A 21,536-nucleotide genomic window follows, 5' to 3' on the forward strand; every position below is an offset into this window, starting at 1 on the left:
TTTGATGTTTCGCCGTGACACAGGAAGTTGACGTTTAAGGACAAACGACGCTCCAAACCTCATGAAACTTTGCACATGCGTCAGGCACCAACTTTCATGAGATTTTGAAGATGTTAAAGCTGCCAAAAAAAAAAGGCAATTTTTTTAAAAGAAGAATAAGGAACTAGTTCGAGAAAAAAATGAAAACTGCAAGCAGGAATATGCAGACCCTCGCTTGCTGCCGGTGGCCCCGACACGCTGGATCCCCGACGTGCAGTATGCGAGGGTCCGCATATCACTGCTTGCAGTTTTAATTATATGAATATTTTTTGAATTACAATAACGTTTAAACCAGTCTTGAAATCAAGTTTTATTTTGTCGGTTCGACAGAAGAAATTTACTCAAAAGCAAGAAAAAAAACGTAAAATTTTTGGAAAATTCTTGATCGTCTCCAACCTCAGTAGTTTTTCTCAACATGTCAAAGAAGAAAACATTAATATAGCTTCTAAAAGTAGTATTACCAAATCACTGCAATCAATTAGATTTTCATCCACAGCTCTAGTAAGCGATGCTCAGGTTACAGGAGTAAAGCCATTCACACACTGCAGCCCGTTTGATAGAGAGAGAGGAAAAGAGTGAGAAGGCAAGTAAACATGGGTAAAATGGATTCTCTGTGTCTATATTTCATGTTGAAAATTGGCTCATAAATCCAAAGGTTTGATCTATGGAACCCGTTGTTGCTTGAAAAAACCTCCGTAAATGTGTAATTTCTCCCTTGACAGAACACAGCCGAAGGGCTATCTTTCTTTTGCCTCCTCCTCCTCCTCCTCCCCCCTCTCTCTCCCCTTCTTCTCTGGCTTTCATTCTCACTCTCTCTTCTCGACCGGCCAGCTGTTGGATTAATGCTCGCCTCTCTTCCTCTCTCTCCTTTCATGCTCCTCTGATATCTTCTTTTCATCACTGCTCATCCATTTATCAACACTGGGGCTTCCTTCTCCCTCTCTGTCTCTCACTATCTAAAGCCTTCCTAAGTTGTATGGCAGATATCTTGTAAGATGGGCGTGGAGAACGTGAAGGTTATTAATAAATACTAGTCTAAATTGAAAATAGGTGGGCAGAGAAGCTTCATCAGCTATGTGTGAATGATAAAGACCCCCAGCAGCTACGTGTGCCATGAGCTGCATCCGGGCCACAGTGTACGTTCTGCAACAGTGATGTGAAAAGCATGAGGCGGAGCAGCACGGGAGAGTGTCTTATAATGTGGTTGTGATGGCATTGAGATGGGATCTCTTTATCACGGCCAGGCCGAGGCTTTAATCATGGCCTAAGAGGTGTGCCGGCTTTTTATCATAATTGAACTGTATCCAGGCTAATCGCCGACATACGTCACTGTCGAGGGGTCGCTCGGCTGCACCAGCAGGCGAAGCCAGTGGTGGTGATTGAACACAGTTAAGAGAAAAGATGTGTAGTGAGGGACATAAGGCAGGAAGAGGCAGGTAATAGCAGATGTGATAGAACAGTGTTGAAATACATCACACCTTGAGGTAATCGCCGATGTGACAATGATTAGATTGTTGATGCCTCCTCTCTGTGGCACAGTGCTTTATAGCCATCTTGTCACATGCAATCACTGAATACCACAATGTAAAAAGACAGAAACTGTGTATTAGCAGTGTAAAGACAGGGGCTGGAGGATTCCCTAAGTTCAGGATTTGGCACTTCTATGCGTCATAACAAATGTCCAAATCAGACTTTCACCTCCATGCCCCTCTCATCTCCATGTCCTCACTTTGACTTTCACCTTCAGGTGTATTCAGTATTCAGGTCACCTTGAGGCAGAAAACTTTTAATCATTGTTCCACATCAAATTCACCTGTGCCCCCTGGGACACGGAGCTGCAACAAAGAGGAGGGGACTTGAAACCGCAGGTTGGAAAATAAAGTGCCCACAGGGCTGGACAGTAGAAGTCATTTCCACTGGATTTTTTTTTTTGCTGGTGGGGGAAGGCCTGCTACAACACAAACCCAATCACTGGTGCTAAGCAGTGCTTACAGCTAGGCATTAACCCCACTGTCCACTCTCCACATTAAAGCCCCAGGGAGGCAGAAGAGAGTGGAGTAGAGCAGAGAGTGGGACTAAATCTAGACTTCCTATTCCCTGGCACTGTGCTGCTCTCAGGAACATCTCCACTCAGATGTTGTTGTCTTTCAAGGTGTCCTACCTTGAAATGAAAGAACAGGGCTCGGTAGTGATGGACTGGAAAATGTCATTTCAGGGGAAGAGCTTTACTTGTGTAGTTGTATGATAACGACAAATTGGACTTGTCAGATCAGTTTAAGGGAAAGTTTTGATCCTTTTTGTTCTAATCCAGTAACACCAAAGTTAAACCAGACCCATGACAGTAATTGAATGTCTCTTCTATGGATGTGTGCTGTGATAAATGCTTTCTGAGGAGAAAATTATATTGTATTTAGATTTTAATAAACGCGTTGAATACATTATAGATAGTTTATTTTGTTTTATTTTTACAAACCTATCTTTTTTTTTTACAACTCACATTTTGGAAAATAAAATGATCAAAATTTCAAGCAGTAAAGATTTTTTTGCCCATCTGGGGCATGCTTACACTTCAAAATAGGTTTACAAGTGTAACCAATTTGACATGTCTATGGAGCAATATTAGCATATATTTAGATTTTCAGACCACATGTCATCATCACTTACGTTTTAGGTCTGTTTTGTTCTCCACCAAATCCTGGGGCAAATATCTGTCACTAGTTTCTTACCTGTGTTTGCCTGCAAATGTCTAATTTGTTTTCTGATCAGTACTGGGTGGGTAACACACAGTTGGATTAGTCAGAACTTTGCTGAAAACAGCTACCTGCTTCAGCTAGAAACAAGTTTCGTGAGAGCTGCACGACTGACCCAAAACAATAAAGTTGCTGGGCTTGACAGTAAAGGATGTTAAAGGTCCATTTTTCTGGTCTTTTACTTGCAGTCTTGGTATCTTTAGATGATATTTTTGTGGTTTTAAGTAGTTTCACATCTCATCTCTTCAACCTGTCTCTGGAGCTCTACCACAAACAGGCTGTTTTGTATCTTCAAGCCACAGTGATAGTGTGTCAGTGACCCTCTCTTCTGATTGGTTGACTCTTTTCTGAGCAACACACGCCCAGGCCAACTACAGGTTTGCTTCAGTCTTGTAGCTTGCTAGCTCCGTGATAGAATAACTGTTCGGTGATTCCTTCCACATAAAAGGTTTGACGGTGGGCCGTGCTGAAGGGGGACATGTAACATTAGCGTGGGTTTGTGACATCACAAATTTATGAAAGTACAAATTGCTCGTCCAAATTTCACAGCTGCTGAATACGGCTGTGTGCATTTCTCTGCGGACTGAATATTTTGACACTTGATTCTTTATACAGCATGTGTCCTTACCTGGAGTGTTTAAAGTATGAGTTTACTGCACTCAGTTCGGTTGTCAGTTCATACGTGTTCACTTCGGCTGTTTGTTTTTTTTATTGTCTATCATGGTGTACATAATGAAGAGTAGGAGACACAGCAGGGTGAGCAGAAGGTGGCCCGTCCAGGACAGAGCTGTGATTGCATGCTGACAGTAAACAAGGCCAGGTTGGACAGATCAGCTCCACTCTGGTGTCCTATCGCCCCCCCACCCCCCAGGAACAAACCGGTTTGATTTGATTTGTCAGTGATAGAGAAGGCTCTGAACAATATGTGACAGAGTTACCTCGCCAAAGCACCGCAGCGAATGTCATTCTCCCTCTCTTTACCTGCACAAGCACAATTCTAACAAAGAAAAAAAAAAAATCCAATTTACCATGCGGATCCACAGCTGTCACGGTGGGGGAATTAAACATTACCCATAACTCACTGGGGGTGCTGAGCAGGTCAGCGGATGGCAGGGATGGTAACATCACTCTGGGGTGCAATAACAAAGGATTTTAACCTCTGACTCGTCACTCAGGCTGCTGGTAGAACGTCCTCCTCACCAACAGCACCTTTCACTGTGCTGGTTAACAACGTCTGGACGAGTTGACGACTCAACTCACCAACACACACCATCCTGCTCGTCGCTCAAATGTCTCTGTAGCACAAACAGGAAGGCATGGAGAAATGTCAGCATAAATGCAATGTTTTACACCCCGCTGGGTACTGGAGCAGTTCCTGTGATGCTCCATAGGGGGTTGGTGGGAGAGTATAGCTGCTATCGTCCCAGTGTCATCACCCACACAGGCTGACTACTTGCCTGGCTGGCCCGCCACCACCAGAGCCTCAATTACCTGACTGACGTTTCATTAGCGCCTGCAGCTGATCCCGTGGCTGAGAGGCAGTGGGGCGCAGAGGACCATGGAGCTAGTGAGAGACGGAGAGGGGGGGGGAGGCTTCAACGCATTACATTCTCATGCGCTGTCAGTGTCACAGCTCTGAGTACAGCCACACAGCCACTCATTACAGTGCAGTCATTTAGTGCATGCTCTTATTGAGCTGGACTGTGTATACTGAAATAGAGCCGGCTGGGTTTTATCTGGTGGCACCAGTTCTGAGCTGCCCGCCCTGGATGGTTGGAGCAGCTGAGAAGTGTGAGAGGTAGCAGGTGTGTGTGTGTGTGTGTGTGTGTGTGTGTGTGTGTGTGTGTGTACACGTGATACAAGGTATCAGCAGCAGCTCAGGGTGTCTATGAGACAAATCAATCCGGTGCAGTGTACTGATCAGAAGTTTATCTCTTGTTATGTTTCCCTGTGGCTACACGTGTTGTATGTGCGGTTGCGCGTCCTGTACAGACACCTGGGTTTGTGTGTGATGTGTGTGGCCTCTTCATCCTTGGGGTTAGTACATGCCATGTCAGAGATGATCCAGGGCGGAGCTGAGGGGGCTTAGTGAGACCCCCGGCCTGAGCCTTTCCACACAGCCCACGCTTGGCTGGCCTCTCCTTCCCATTTGTCATCCTGGGCCAGTAAGACCCCCAGAGAGATTAGGGCAGAGCAGAGAGACTGGAGGAGTAGCAGGAATAAGAGGATCAGTTAAGCTATAAACACAGACAAGTTTGTGTCTCTCACCCACTCTGGCACAGTGACAGTTTGTAATGGCTGTCAAAAGTTCGCTCTGTGCCATACATCTTCCTCTGAGGGACAGTGCGGTGCCTGGATGTGCCAAACCTTGTGTCAGGAAACACAACAAGTACAGAAACTTCTACCAGCTCGATCAAATGCTTTTGTGTGTGTAGGGGGGGTGAGGCTCAAGTCGGACATTAAAAAGAAGAGTTAACTGTATCGAACCACATTGACCCGAGCTAATGAACCATGGCCCAGTGCAGAGCTGAAAATGCAAACGTTTGCCTATAATTAGAAATCTGTGGCACAAAGACCATTAGTCAAATCCTGAGAGCTCCTTCATTTCCATATTTTTGAATATTCTACTTAATTATGCAAAGGCCACGGTGAGGTAGATGAGAAGTTTTAAGAAAGCCTCATAAAGTCCTTATTAAAAGCAGAGGGGATTAATGACAGTTAATATGAAGGCAATCAAACATTTAATGCAAAGGCCCTCCTGCAGGCAAACAGTATTTAAATGAGTCAATTAGACATTCATTATCTACAAGCCTATGAGTGGAGTCAGACCTGCATAAATGTTGGTGCAGAGAATCCCTCCCCTCTAAAAAGGAACTAATGAAATATAAAAAAAAAAAAAACTAACAAGTTAGACATGGAAAATGTACAAATATTGATTGCTAGAGGGCTGGTTACATGTTGTCATCAAATCAGGGGAGAATGCACGATATCCATCGGAGATTGTCTCATAAATCATAATTATCTAGTTAGCATGATCTCCCCTCCCAATTAGCTATGTAGCATTGTTGAATCGAAATGAGAGAGAGGAAAGGGGGGAAGTCCTCCAGTTGTCCGTAATAAAAATCCCATCAAATATTGTACACAAATATATCCAAGTTTACAGTAAGTGCCTCTAAATCATTCTCATGCTAACAAACCTCCTTAAAATAAGTAGAAATATACAACAAAAAAAAACATGTATATTCTGCAGAGGATGACTTGAATAATGTACCAAACTATGCAGATATATCACTGTCAGGACTTCCTCCTCCCTCCTCCTCCAATCCTTCTTTCTTTCCCTCTCTCCATGTCTGCCTCCACTCTTGTCAGTTGCCCCAGCACACAATTACTGTGTGTGATTGCTATCAGGCGGGACGGTCGGGGAGGCTCCCAAATTAGGGCCTAAATAGGATTTCCTACATGGCGAAGGGCACAGGCCTGGACATGGTAATGAAAGCCTATACATCACAATCAGGCCGACAATCCTATTCATACTGCAACACATTACTCTCACTCCTCATAATTATAGAGGGGTGACAGACGGGCCTGTGAGGCACAGTGGAGGAGGCGCAAGAGTGAGGAGGAGGCGAAGGGAGGGGGTTACAGGGAAGCTGGCTGAGCAGTGTCACAGTTTTCGAGTGGCTTCTTCACTCCACTTCTGTGATCTCCTGATACCTGGAGTGACCAGATTAGGAGCAAGTCCACTGGGTTCAATTCTACATAGTTACAGCACGCGGCCCTGGCACTTATAGATCTGTGTCATTACAAAAAAAGGAGTTCTTATTTGGGCATTTTCTCCCAGTGGAAAGATTCTTCCACTGGGACACTGACCACATCTTCCATCAGACTGACTGACAGAGGCACAAACACACTCAAACCCACCGCCTCACACCGAGAGATGTGATGAGATGTGAGGGGGGACAGCTTTGCGATCAATACCATGAGCAGGAATCAGTGATGGGGAGAATAAGACAATGGCCTATCAGATTGAGGTTGACTTCTCCTTGTATGTGTGGCAGACCTGTGACAATAGATTGGCCCAGAAATCCGATGGCACTCGCGGACAGAGAAAAAAAAATGAGGAGACAGATGAAAAGAAAGATTGCTAATGCTCTCCAAGCAGGCATTTTAATCTGTGACAGAGGAGGGATTTGGTGAAAGCCATTATCACACAGCAACCCCCACACCCTCTCTCTTCCTCCCTCCCCCTTCCTTTCTGATAAGGCAACCTTATCAGACTGCTAGGGGGGAGAAGGTGTATGTGCGTGTATGCGTCCTCACCTTTGCATGTGTTTGTGTTGCAAAATGGGATATTCCAAATGCGATTCATTGGATCCAAGAGCGCCCTCCTTTATCGATGCGAATCACCTTAAGAACTCAGTCAGACGGGAAGCTTTGCAAAGTGGATTCAGATCGCAATAACCCAGTTCACCAAAGACAGAAACATGCACGACAGAGGCGCAAAACGAGGCGCGTTGTTACATGTGTTCGCTGCAGAGGGTAGAAGCAGTCTTGATTGTGTGTGCCAGGGTAACCCCTCATCTTATGATCACATCACAATGTAACCTTGAAGAGAGACATGAGATAAGGAAGGTGTTTGCTCACTCAAGTCACATATTCACCTCAGGAAACCTCTCCTACTGTCTGTCCTGGTCAACCTCAGTAGGCTATTGGCCTGATGTGGAAGGGTCACCAGCTGATGAATTTCAGCTGGGCCGTCCAGGCTATAAAACGTGGCCCTTGTGCTCACTCTGTCTTCCACCTTGTATCACATTTGTTTGCACCTTCAGCTCCTCCACAGCACGCCTGACACACATCCATGCATTGCTTGTATTGTCAATTAATCTGACTTCCACTCTCAATGTCTTATGTTTTACAACAATTGTTACGACTGGACCAAGAGCAGAGAGTGTATGTGTGTGCATGTATGCATACATTTGCATGTGTGTGTGTGTCTGTTGCACTGTAGTCCATCCCCACTTGATGTGTGTGTGTGTGTGTGTGTGTGCGTGTGTGTGCGTGTGTGTGCGTGTGTGTGCGTGTGTGTGTGTGTGTGTGTGTGTGTGTGTGTGTGTGGTCTCAACATGGTGTCCCTTTTGTGATCAGGACAATCCATCAGGCCTTGCTGCTCATTAATCACAAGACAGACACACATGCCCCGTACACACAAAGACAAACACACACACACACACACCTTTGGGATCAGGGCAGGCAGTGATGAACAGTAGGGTTATTATAGTGGAGCACTAACACCTGCACCACAGAGAGCAAGCAAGTAAGCAGGACACAACACAAGCGTGGCCTCAGAAAACCTACAGAGATGCATCTGTACCTCAAGGACCTTATTCTGTATTGTGGGAAAGTTAGGATCTACTATCGTTAGAGCTTGACCCACACAAGGGACTAAAAGATATCCCAGCATCCAAATGAAGCAAAATGATCTCAGCCTTCCAGGCTGGCACATTTTCCAATGGGATGCCACTTTCTGCAGGGTGGCATTTTTTGTTTCTGTCTTACAAATCCATTCTGTAACCTGGCAATACAATAGCTAAGGTCAGGTTAGGTGTAAACACCAAAAATACTTTGTCAGAGGCAGGTTGATAGGAAACAAGAAAAACAAACATCAAACAACATTTTCTTGACCCAATCATCCACCACAACCTCCTCCTTACAAGGACTTTGGTCTATAATCAACCCATTTTTTTCTTCGCTTCTAACAGACAGTAGTCATGAGTTCTGCGACCATTAGAGGTCACTTGAATGTAAACACACTGTATGTAGTTTTTTTGTGATTTTTTGATCCAACTGATCTTGGGACAGTCATGGTGCTCTCTTCTTGAGAAGATATTTCAACATGAGTAGGTCACCCTGGACTGTAGATGCCAACTTCACAACCCCAAAGTCATCTTTGCCTCTGCAGTCATCTCAAGTGTCCACTCGCGGCCTTTTACTATGGATCACCAGATCAGAGCTGAGCAGCCCTCCATAGAACCAGCGTACTGGCTAATTCACTATTGATCCTGGTCCATAGACCAATTGCCACTTGTGTTTGGTTTGGGACTACAGTTTCGGTCACGCTCCGTCCGTCCCTTAAGGGCCAAGGAGGAGCCCCTGCCACTCTCTTATCAGGCAGAGAGCACACACACAAAGAGTGTGTGGGATGGAGAGCGATGTGGAGTGAAAGGCGAGAGGGGAGCGCTACTAGTCTGCCGAGAAAGCGAAAGAGGTCATTAGTGGATGGCGATGAGTTCCAGAGTTTGAAAGAAAGCTGCTCGGCTCTGGTTTTGTTTGGGGTTGCAGTGTGTTGTGTGGTTGTGTGACTCTCTGGGACGGGCTACCACTGATTCCCTCCGTACAAGTCTTTATGCCGCCATAGAGGAAAAACAGAGGTCATGTATTTAAAAGACGCCACATCTAAAAACACAAGCTTTCTCTCTTCCGTCTTTTCCTGCGAGGCCACTTCCTCCAGAAGGTCATCGGTGGTGGCTGTGTGTAGCTGATGGGGTCATATGACTGGGGAGATTCACTAGGATTGTGCCGCTAAGTAAACGTGTGTTGACCCGGGCCGCTGACAGACAGACGCACTCCCCTGACGCCACGAGCCAATCTCCTGCACACACAGACAGCGAGGGATTCTTCAGAGATCAAACGGCTCACATTCTTCTCGTACGTTTCTCTATCTACTCACCTCTCACTCTCCATCGCTGCTGTCTCCACATGTCTTCTCACCCTCCCCGCCACCTCCAAAACACACCTTCTCTTTATCTACCCACCTCTCACTCTCCATCTATGTGTCCTCTTCCCTCCCACTCTTCCTACACCTGTCCCTCCATACCTCCCTCCTCGAGCTCCCCTCCGTCTCTCTTTTTCTTTTTCCCGGTAACAACATTCCCCTAGACTAATTGCAATTCTGTCAGCAGGTAAATGCTTTGTGACCAGTCGCTGACAGTCACGCCAGCCAGCCCCCAGGTTGCCACTGACAGTCATTGTGGGGCAGACGGGACAGCCTCGGAGAGCGTTGGCAGTCAGTTAGAAAGGCAGTGTACATGGATGTGGCCCCTCAGCTGAATAGTGAGACTCCCAACTGTCTGCTAGTGTGTGACACTCCCATTACCCCGCCACAGAAAAAGGCAGACAGCCACAGAACAGCTGGATAATGCACTGTCTGACTGACGATACACTCTACCTCTCACACACTCCTGCTTCTCACCTCATCTCTGGGCCTATGACAACGTCGACTTGGTACTGTCAGGTTAGGAGCCAGCCACTGCGACGTGTCAGCGCTCACACTGTTGACTACTGATGTTCGATGTTAGAGCAAACACATAGGAGGCTGGGTCAGGAGGGAATGTGATTTGATGATGAATGATCGATTAGAGGAGATACAGGTGAAAGAGGCATGTTTTTATGCTGAATTGCAACACCTGTCTTACTTGAATTTTTTCATTTACGACCAATCACAACTCAAAATGATATTTTTGTGTAAGGCTTTGCACAATATGTTGTTATTAAAGAGGAATTTGAATGGAGAGTCAGCCGTACCGTAGCTCCTTGATGACCAGACTCAGCTAATTAAAGCAGGCTGTTGACAGTTGTCAGCATGACCCTTAGCGTGCTGCTCCCCTGGGGGTCCTGTTAGCATGCTAATGCTAATCCCCAGTGACGGGGGACAGGGCAGGGCTGTCCCCTGCAGCCCCTGCCGTTGTGACCACAGAATTTGTCAGGACAGGCACAGTGATGTGCTAACATGGAGATGTCCCCATGTGCATGTCACACATCTGTAATTAGAAAAGAGGCAAGCAGCAGGAGAGCTGGAGGGGACAGCTGTTGTGGAACCACTTGATCTCTGTTCCCGGCACGGCTCGGAAAAGAGCAGTCTGCGCCTTAAACGGGCTCACAGAAGAGCAACTGGTTTCACAACCTCTAATGAGATGATTTGTAGGCTCAGGAAACACGTTTGAGATCTGATGTGAGTGGATTCACAGAGAAGAGAAACAAAAGGCTACATCAAATACGATCACAACCACCTTAACATTATGACTTAGAGAAAAAAAGAGAGGGAGAGTTCCCATACCTGTCTGTCAGTCTATCTGTCTCTCTTTCTCTTCTCTCCTCTCCAAGGGAAGGTCAAGGACACATGCATATTCATTGAGGAGCCTGGCACAGGATCGATGGCTTTTAATTGTTTTCTCTTGGTTGGTGGAGGGACGTGCCAGTGTCTATTGATCTGTTTGAGCAGAGGCCACTCACAGAGCACAACTGAGAGACCTTTTCCTGACTGAACACCGATAGACAGTGTGTGTGTGTGTGTGTGTGTGTGTGTGTGTGTGTGGAGGGGCTGAGGACGGTGTGGTGATTAGGATTTTGATACACACAAAACCACAGGCTGCATGAAAGGGCTTCATGGGGCTTAGAGGTAGAAAGATATACAAAAACATGACACACCACAGCAGAGGTGGTATAGACAAGGGCAACGTATACATTACGTTACATTACATTCAATATAAGCAGGCAAACACACTGTTTCTCATTGGATTAAAATGTACATTATGAAGATAACATCATTGTCCAGTGGTGAAAATTAACTAACAATATTTATTACAAACCTGTTGTTACAAAAATGTAAACATTTTCAAAGAATGTTTACAATTTAAAGTATTTATTATGCCTTCGTTACAGACTGAGAAAAGATGACAAAGAAATGACATTTTCTCCAGCGTGACTCCAAAACTTGTTATATGCAATGTCAAGACAGCAGACAAAAAGATACAACTGTTTTTTCTTACTAATGCATTTATTAAATTTTATTGTAAGCCAAGTGTTTTCTCATGCAGTGACATGTAGTCTACATTTTTCTGTAATGGCTGGCAGATATTTTCAGGAGAAGCTTAATGCAAAGATCATGATGTAGAATATAAAATGCATGCATTTTCATTTAGATAGTGGCAAGAAAACACTTAACTCAACACTGAATCTAAAACCGACTGCTCAAAAGTAACACAATTTTGAAGAATTTGAAAACCCTTTTCATTAAATAATTGTAAATACCTTAAATTTAACTTTTGACAGAGTTTGCATTGTTTTGAAAAACATTTGTGTCTGAAGGCTTACATGAATAACCAGTGAACGTGTTCACCTGTCTCCCAGTCAACCAGATCTTTCCCTCTGCAAAGATTATCCCCTTCAGAGCTCTCTTCTCTCTCTTTCATTTATTCTTCTGTAGCTGGTTGAATTTGTCAATTTGTACAGGCAAAGTTGGGAGATTGGCAGCATGTGGGGAGTAAAAGGAGGGTGCACATAGTGAAATAGAGAGGGGAGAGAGGAGGAGGAGGAGAGAGAGACAGAGAGAGAGAGACAGAGACAGAGACAGGAAGATAAAAAGATTGTGACAGTCATCCATTTGACCCAGGCTGTTGAGTGAGAGCAGTCTGGCTTGTCAAATCTCTGTGCTAACAGTGAATAGCCATATCTGTGCAGAGCATAGAAGGGTGTCATGCACTATGGTTTCATGGTTCAGGATAAGGCTGGATGAAGCCATTGGTTGGATGACACACAGACAGACACACTTTCAATTTCTCTCTAACTCCGTGTCTCTCACTCTCTGCTACTGTATTGACCTCAGAACGAGAAGCGTGAACAGTTGTTTTCAATCGAGTCGTCCTATTTATGTGAAAACTGACTGTCAATGAAAACCTCTGCTGTATTTTAAAGAGAGCCATTTCTTGCTTACAGATTAAACCCTGTACTCTCCAATTATTGAACAATGAGAACCCTCCACCCCCTCTTCACAGCTGCCCTCCTCCTTCTCCTCTCTCCACTACACTGCAATAACCTCTTCATACACACACACACACACGCACACACACGCACACGCACACGCACACACGCACGCACGCACGCATGCACGCACACACACACACACACACACACACACAGGACCTATTACTGGCTCATTAGCCTGAATCATACAAGAATTAGACTCCAGCCCGCCGACAATAGCGCAGAGAATGGCTCTTTTTTGCTCCGCAGTCAGGGGTTAAGTTACCAATCAAAATAGCCAGGCAGATGTATTGAGACATTTTAATATTGGCCATTGTGGGAGCTCTAAAAAATTTTAATCTCTCACTGGCAAGGCTGCCCCCCAAGGCAACTCAAATAACAGTCTTCAGGAGGGGGGTTGGTGTTCAAAGAATTGATGTACCCTGTGGCATTTGGATAATTGTGTTGAAATTGCTGCCACCTTACACAGTTTTAAGGCTGAGCATCATTTCTTTACTTAAGTTCATTGCTTATACCTGGACCACAGAGTTTTCTGTTTTCACACATCTAAGGTCCAGTTCAGACCAAAGATTCACGACAAGATGATTTGAAACAATCTAAAACCAGCTTACACCAAAGCGACTAGACGAAACGGTGTAACATCTCAACCTAGTATCAAGGCAAAGCGTGAAATAGACACGTCTGTCCACTCCATTCCACACCTAGGCAGCCCAAAGAGTGGCTATCTCACACTTTCCTATATTGGACGGGCATGTCTAGTTTACACTTTGCCGTGATACTGGGTTGAACATCTTCACAACAAAGACTATTTGTACCTTTGTTTGAAAAGGCAGCTTTTCGGGCTTTTTTTGTGGCTGGATATGATTTGTAGCATCCAAAAAACATGAATGAGGATAGTGATAGTGAGTTACTTGCAACAGTTGCGTTTTTAGTAATGGTGAAACAAACAAAAAATGAGAGGTTCGAGATTTTGGAGCTGACTATGGTTCTTCAATGGAATACCCAGGGTGCTTGTGGAAATGTTTGCCGTGAACCAGGAGATCTTCCCTGTTTTGCAGATTTTTCCCATCTTTTTCCAGAACAGTTCCGTTGTTTAGAGGAGTTGGTGTCACCTCTAATAAACTGAAAAAAACACTGGCAATCATGTCTTATGTTAAAACTGCAGGCAACACCATCAATTGATCTGAGTGTAGACTTTTCAATTCACACTGCTGCAACTTTTCCCTGCAATGTTTTAAATCATTTTCACCTCATCATGATTAGTGTTGTAGTTCAGTTCCTCCTCAGTTCAACTCCAGAGTCTGGTCTCATTTAAATCCTTCTAACCAAGTTGCTTCTTGTGGAAACCAGAGGGACAGTATGAATCAATGCACTGAGTGCGCTGTAAATTCCTGGAAAAAGGTTGCCAGGTATTGCAACCATGCTACAGTTAATATAATGTAAACCACCAGAGGGGGCCAATGATGACGACTGGGCCAAGAGAATCAGCTCCAGCACACCCAGGCATGGAAGCTCACAACACCGTTTAACATGTTTTACCACAGCAAAGCAGATTATTTCTGTCTTATCTGTCAGATCTCCCTTCCTCCTCTTTATTTCCTTCTTCTACAACATGGTATGTTCCTCCTCATCATCCACAACCCTCGCCTCCCTCCCCACCCTCCGCCCCCTCTCTGTGGTCCTGTCCTCTCCCAGGGTTCAGACTAATGACTAGTGACAGTCCACTGAGGGGAGCGAGCTGTTTGCAGTCAGCAGTGCGTTTGTTGGTAATTATTTTCCAGAGTGTCACATTAGTGTCAGCCTCATGGCGGTGAGAGAGGAGCGAGGACGGCGGCCCCGGCTGGCTGGATGGGTGAGGAGGAGAGTAGAGGGGAGGGGGGGGAAAGGGTGTGATGTTTGATGGTGGGCAGTGTTGTATTTATGTGTGTAGATTGAAGTGGTGGTGGTGGGTTGAGGACATGGGCTGCCACTGCTCTGCACTGTTTGGCTTGTGGCTACATCAGACCAAAAGATTGAGGATGGAAGTGAGCAGAGGAAAACAAATTGGTGTTCAGTTTTCCTTGAGCTTTTCACATCTGTGTCTGTCCTGCACAAACACCATAACCCTGACTCCGCATTTGTCTTGAATGATAAACCTGGTGACATCGTTCTCATCTTCATCAGACTATTTTGAGTCGATCACACATATATACATTTGTACACCCAGTATGTATTAATCCGGGGATTAAAATAGTTCCTAAACATGTATTATTAAGCATATTTGTTGGTATCTGTAATCTTTGAGGTGCAGGATCCCAAAAACAACCTTTGTCTCCCCATTTATTTTCAAGAGGTAAAGATTTAACTTCCTGTCCCGCCAGTGTATGGGAGTCTTTTTTCCCCACCAAATCTTTCAGGAGCTTCTAAGTAATCTTTCCCTTCAATTGCATACAATTTTTGCCTTTCTTCTGCTGCAGAGTTGGGATAAGCAATTAGAAATGTTGGTAAATGGGACAAAACCATACTGACCTACTGGTTCTGTAAAACTGACTGACTGGCCCTAATGCCTCTTTTTCAGCTTTTCTTCTTCTGTCCTTCTCCTAGGCTGTTTCTTGGCCATCTCTACTTCTTGACAATTTGATTTTGTGTTTGTCATTTGCACGTTAGCTTGTACCGGAGGTATTGCCCCTCTCTCTCCCAATGTCCCCAATGAAACTTGTTATTCAATATTTTGCCAGTTTTTTTTCTGTTAAAGCTAAACTCACTTCAGCAGTGCAGAGAAAAAGTTGAGTTCACACAAACAGTATCGGCCTGCCAACACTGATGTGCTGTGAATGTGAAAACATACAGGATACTGGCGCGCGCGCGCGCGTGTGTGTGTGTGTGTGTGTGTGTGTGTGTGTGTGTGTGTGTGTGTGCGGGGGGCAGTCACCAGCCCCCTTGGGAGGAAGCGATCAATGATTGAGACCATAATGCACCTCTCTGTATTCGTCCTCACATTCACGCTCAGTGGCTGCTTTGGGGAGCTGTCTCACACACACACACACACACACACACACACACACACACACACACACACACACACACACACACACACACTTCCACTTTTACTCACGCACACACACATTGTCACATGTTCGACAGCTCATCTCTCACACGTTCCCTTCCACTCCATCTTGTAGCTGTCTGGTCGATGGCCTCTCTCTCTGTCTCACTTCCACTGCTTAGTCTTTGGCAGACTGCTCTGCTCTGGCGCTGTCTCTCCCTATGTTAATATAGTAGCTAACCTCTCTCTCCATAGCACTGCAACCAGACAGTCTCTATGTTGATATACTGAGGAGAGTGGAACACTCCGCTGCACAACTACTACCCAACTGACTCCAGAGAACTGAGCACTCTTCATCTTCACCGCTGATACTGCCGCTGCGAGGATCCTGCTGGGGCACTTGTTGTTACAACCACTAAATCCTACACATCTCTCTTTAGCCTTACCAGCAGGTGCATCCACTTCAAACAAAACAAAAAAACACTCCAGCCTGCTTTTATATTCTTTAGCTTTGGACTTGGGTTCATTTTATGAATTTTGAAGGCAATCTGCAGTAATTGGAGTCTCATAGCAAAAAGAAATTAGCACTAATTGGTCTGTGGAAACGATAACTAACTTAGTTTAATCCATGCCTCAGAAGAAAGAACCAGCAATGAAAGGAGTAGGAAAAAAATAAAACAACGACTATTTACAGTTCGCTATTCCAATTAAAGATTGAGAACGTTAAAAGACTCCGCAGATGACCTCCAGCATGCTAATAAAAGAAGTGAGGAACTCTCATCATGTTGATTTAATTCACTTCAACTCATCTCTTATTGGGCATTAAGATGAAGACCACAGAAACTAAGCAATGACATTTAACTGTCATTAAAACTGCATGAAAATGATCCAAAACTCAATTAGTCAAGAAAAAACTTTGAGATGGGGCAGATGAAAATGACCAGAACCAATGAAGACACAAAAAGAGACCAAATCTGAGCATAAACATGCATTAAGATGTTATCCTCTGCGTGTGCGTGAGTGTATGGCAGTCAAGAAGACAGCCAAGTGACTCACCTCCTGCCAGAAAATGAAAGCATACAATTAACATCGCATCCCATCATCCTCAGCTGAGCGGGCAGGCCTGTAATTGGCTGGCTGACCAGCCTGCGTGGCTTCGGGTGGCAATTTATTCTGGGAGCCATGCAGTTTACCCTGGGCGGCTAACGGCCCCTGTGCCATAACCTGGCTGAGGCAGCGGGGACATCATTAACACTTCACTGGGCCTGCAGGACACACACCCATCATCCACTATACACCACCCACAGCCACTAGCACACGGGGCAAATTGGAAGAACAGGGAAGAAATAATAATCATAATGTCAATGGAGCCACTTGTGGTGAGTGTGTTCACTAATCAGCTGGCAAATTAGGGAATTTCTTGCATTTCTGAGTGAAAGAACAGAAAAGAAGTTTCCAAAAAGCATTGACAATCTGAAGATTACTTTTCATATCGATTTGTTATGAATCAGAGGTTATCCTTGCCCTAATCAGATTTGATTTGGGGATCCAGTCCCATGTTTGTCCATTCTTTCCTGTGAGTTTCTCTGTTTGTGTGGGTGTGTGATGGCATCCACCTGTCTGACCCCAAAACAATGTGAGTGAGAGGGTGCTCTCTAAGTGGAGTAATGACCTTGCCTTGTCACTAGGAAGACATGTGTTCCACGCTCCCTATTGGTCCGAAGGCAACACTGTTACACAGTCAGTCTGGACTCCTGTTTATGTGTCCATTTAAAGGTCTGCATCTGCTGTCTGGCCCTCCACCGCTTCACCAAGCAACTGCCTTAAGGTGTGAGAGGAAGCGGCACACATCGGGAGCTCCATCTCAGGGAGCCCTCTAAAGATGTGAGGGACACATGAACTGTCCAGGCTAAGTCGTGGTTCTCTTCAGTCTTAGGTAATGTAGACAAGAGAGGCAATATTTATTTTTATATCTCAATTATTTGGTGTGTTTTCAGGCTGTGTTATCACAGCAAATCCACTGATCTCCAGCTATGTCTCCTCACAATCCTCTTTCTTGGGTCTTCTTCTGGGCTGTGATATTCCCAATTCACCCATTTCCTATCTCAGGACTGTGTCTCGCTCTCTGATTACACACACACACACACACACACACACACACACACACACACACACACACACACACACACACACACACACACACACACACACACACACACACACACACAATGCACGCACACAGGCTCACAGCCAAATGGCTGTTCATTAAAGACAGGGACCTGAGGGGAAGCAATCGTCTGAGAGACGGAAATTGCGTGTCACATTAGATTAGCGGTGTAAAGCCTCTGGATTGGCTCCGGGGAATAAGGAATTATTTCAATTACATTATTTCAAAAAGTCTTTAAGCAATACCAATACCGATAAAAACAAATTAAGAGTGATTTGGGCTGATTTGTGGTGCTCTGAGCTGTGCTTTCTGACAATGTGCTCGAAATCAGATATGAATAATGTAGATATTACACTACGTGTAATGTGTTGGATTTGAAAGCAGATTATCTGTGACAAATAATGCCATTGGTTTGCATTGTGTCTCATCAAAAGGGAATATTCCCAAGTGTCGATCACCCAGGCTGAGGACTGTAGCAGGCGCAGTGAGCCACAGAAGAAAAGAAGACACATTCACCTGCCATTCAAAGCAGTGACACCAACACACACCCACAGAAAGTGATGACTAGAACTTGTAAATGTACCTAATGCAGTGAAATCCAGACTTTAATTTTAGAGCCTGTATCTCCTTTATAAGGCCAGATGCATCTGGTGGATGCAAACCATGCAAGTTTGAGGTGTTACAGTGCAACAAATCTTAACAGGACAACAAGATAATCATCATAGTAAGAGAAGATTTAGGTTTTCATAAAAAAAATTCTGAGGTTTGTTTTTATATGACTGTAAAATATGGCACTTTTATGCCACAAAGTTTTCTTGTTATTTCTTCCTGACTGTACTGTATTTTTCTTTTGACTCAATTTCACCGTAGCTCACCTTTAAGGAGGGCAAGAAATTGAATGTGTCCATCACTGGCAGCGCGTCACAGGGGGAAGAGCGCAGGGGAGAGAGGGGGGAAGAGGCTACAGAGAAAGAGGGCAGGGTAAGAAGGGAGAGGGGGGGATTGTCACACGGAGCGCACAGACCAGCAGAGACAGATCGACCCGCAGCCAGTCCACTCACTGGTGCCTTGATCCTGCCCAGACACACAGCGACACCACAAATCGCCAAACTCTGCTCATCTCAGCCTTCACTCAACTCGTGAACACTCGCAAACAATCTGGAGGAGGACCGAACACTCTGCCCGCAGCTGCACGGTGTTTTTTTTCTTTTGACTTCTTTTTCCTGCGCCACCAGGAGAAAGTGCCGCGTCCTTGAAATTAACTCCAAGTTGAAAGAGAAGCAGAGTGAGAGAGTTGGCGGCGAAATAAACCTCGCTTTGAGTACTTCATCACGGTGAGTACCGACTGATGCTTCGCGATAACACAAGTGATTACAGCCTCATTTGCTTTAATTGGTTTAATTGGTTGTTTGATTGCGGGTGTTCTGTCGGGCTTTGTAGTTTCTTTTCCGAAGTAACTTGTGCGTTCTCGCTGCAGTTCTGAAACACATTATTGTAAATACTTTGAATAAATAGTAGACTAGTTTATCCATGTGATATAATAACAGGGTAAAATGTGGACCTTGTTTGTGCTCCCAGTGAGTAAAAAGTAACAGCAAAACCAAATTGTCAGTTATTTACAACATTTAGGGAAGGCTATTTTTCCTATTTTTGGTGGTGTTTTTTTTCTAATGATTTAAGTGCTCAAACTTAAATTTTCATCCTGGAGCAGGCCATTTCGACGGCAATTTTTTGACGTGACTTGAAAAGGGTGAATCAGTGGGTAGAAACTTTTCTTTCTTATGTAGACCCTTTTCCAGAACTATATGGAAATATAGAGATAATAAAGAAATATATCTGGATATTCCAGAAATATTTCTTTTATTTAATACATTTCAGCAGTTTTTCCCCTACTGAAATGTAGTATTGTTCAAACTTTATATTTTAAAGAAACGACAATTCATTAATCCTTCACGTTTCTGTGTAGATTTTACATTTTAAAAATGTTCTAAAACTTCTATGTCCAGATGTTTATTTTACATAGGAAAGACCCACCACCGGTTTGATTTTACTGAATAGATGAGCAGGATTTACACTTTATTGATTTTCCGGAACAATCAATTTATTACAGCAAAAAGAAAAGAGGAATCGTTTTTTTTTTCCGAGTGCGTCTGTCTGATTTTCTTCCTTTTAATCTATTCGCTCAGACTTCACTATTAAAAGCATCTTTTGCAGGCTCCTGCTACGTGTGTGTTTTATTGGCAATTTATTCCGTCTAATTATTTACAGGCACAGTAGGCCTCCTCCAACTCTTTTTCTGTTGAAATTAGTCCAAAAGTGTCATTTTAAAAATGCCTCCAGAATTGCAACTGAGTGTGTTTCGCAAAAGGAAGAGATTTTGAGGATCATAAAAGAGTTTCCTGGAAAATCAACCAAAGGAAATAATAGTATTTTTTTGCTTAAATCAAATATATTTCCTCACAACACAACTTAAGCACAACTTAATTATGACATTCAGTAACAATATAAAGAAATGAGGGACTTGTCTCTTTTCCTTGATGCTCCTCCTGAACTCTTTCCTCTCCCTCTGTGTCTCCTCTTCCTTTCCTCAGGACCAGTAACAGGGAGGTGAATGGACCTTCACCGCCCCTTCAAAATGGACAGCCCCTCCTACCTGCCAGCTCCTCTCGCTTCCCCCGCCCTGATGGTCTTAGCCTCCACCGCTGAGGCTGGCCGAGACGCCTCTGTCCCCTGTCAGGCGCCCAGGCCCTTTGGTGTCCCCGCCTCTGTGGAGAAGGACCTCCACCTCCCCTTCCCTTCGGCCTCCTACACCTTCACCTCCATGTATCAGCGCCAGGGCCCAATCTCAGGCACCTTTCCATCCCGAGACTTCCCAGCCTCCCTGCTCCACCTGCACCCCCAGTTCACCCCACCGAACCTGGACTGCTCCACCCTGGGCATGCTCAACCACAGCGGTGTGGGCGCCTTCCGACCTTTCTCCTCCCCACAAGAGGAAAGGGAGTCGGGGGTTTACCACTCGGCTTTCACCCCAGCCAAGAGGCTGAAAAGCTGCTTTCCGGAGCTGGAGGGGAAGGAGTTTGACTTCGGCTCCCTTGCAGGCTCGCTCAAAGCTGGAGAGGACTCGGGGAGAAAGTTGTTCTCCATGTCTGGCCTGCTGTCTGATGGAGAGGCTTCATCCAGCCCAGAGGAGCGCAAAGAACACAGTAAGTTCAGAAACACATCTGATACATTTCACTGTCCCTGCTCACATCTACACAGCCACTCATCTCACATCTTTGCAGTGAACTGTGCTCAGTTTAACAGGCACATCAAAGGGTCTGCTCACTCCTGGCATGACACGGCCAATGAGATTAACATATCCTCTACAGCTGCACTGACTAAAGGTGACAAATTGAAAGGAGCGTTTGTAAGTAAAGACATATCTGAAAATATTCTCCCATTTGCACTCTAGTCTTTATCGTCTAGTTGGGCAAAGTGTTTACAGCGGCTGCCTGTGACTGGCTTTGACACAAATAAATTGAATAGTGTCACTTATGCAGCTTAGTGATCATTAGCCACATATGACCATTAGGCCTATTGAAAGTCAGACTTTTCTCGGTGGCTGAGAAACACAAATACATCGGAGCGTATGGAGGGTTGACATAGGAGGAGTGAGAGTTGGAAGGAATGACACCCTGTCAGAGATAACGAGGTGGCAGAGATAGAGAGGAAGGGATGGAGGAGGATACAGAAAAAG

General features: G+C 44.8%; 1 protein-coding gene across 1 annotated transcript in view; it reads left to right on the forward strand.

Moving 5' to 3' along the window:
- The first annotated feature begins 18,898 nt into the window (after positions 1-18,898).
- rnf220b (ring finger protein 220b) overlaps positions 18,899-21,536 on the forward strand; it is a 31,476-nt gene continuing 28,838 nt past the window's right edge. Inside the window, exons 1-2 of the mRNA XM_069149942.1 lie at positions 18,899-19,134; positions 20,392-21,003. Of these exons, the coding sequence (XP_069006043.1) occupies positions 20,412-21,003 (592 nt within the window). The 5' untranslated portion in view covers positions 18,899-19,134; positions 20,392-20,411. The remainder of the gene's footprint in view (positions 19,135-20,391; positions 21,004-21,536) is intronic.

The sequence above is a fragment of the Embiotoca jacksoni genome, unplaced genomic scaffold (genome assembly GCF_022577435.1).
Source record: "Embiotoca jacksoni isolate LCO1_2020_lvr unplaced genomic scaffold, fEmbJac1.0.p SCAF_16, whole genome shotgun sequence".
In the NCBI taxonomy this organism is placed as follows: Eukaryota; Metazoa; Chordata; class Actinopteri; family Embiotocidae; genus Embiotoca; species Embiotoca jacksoni.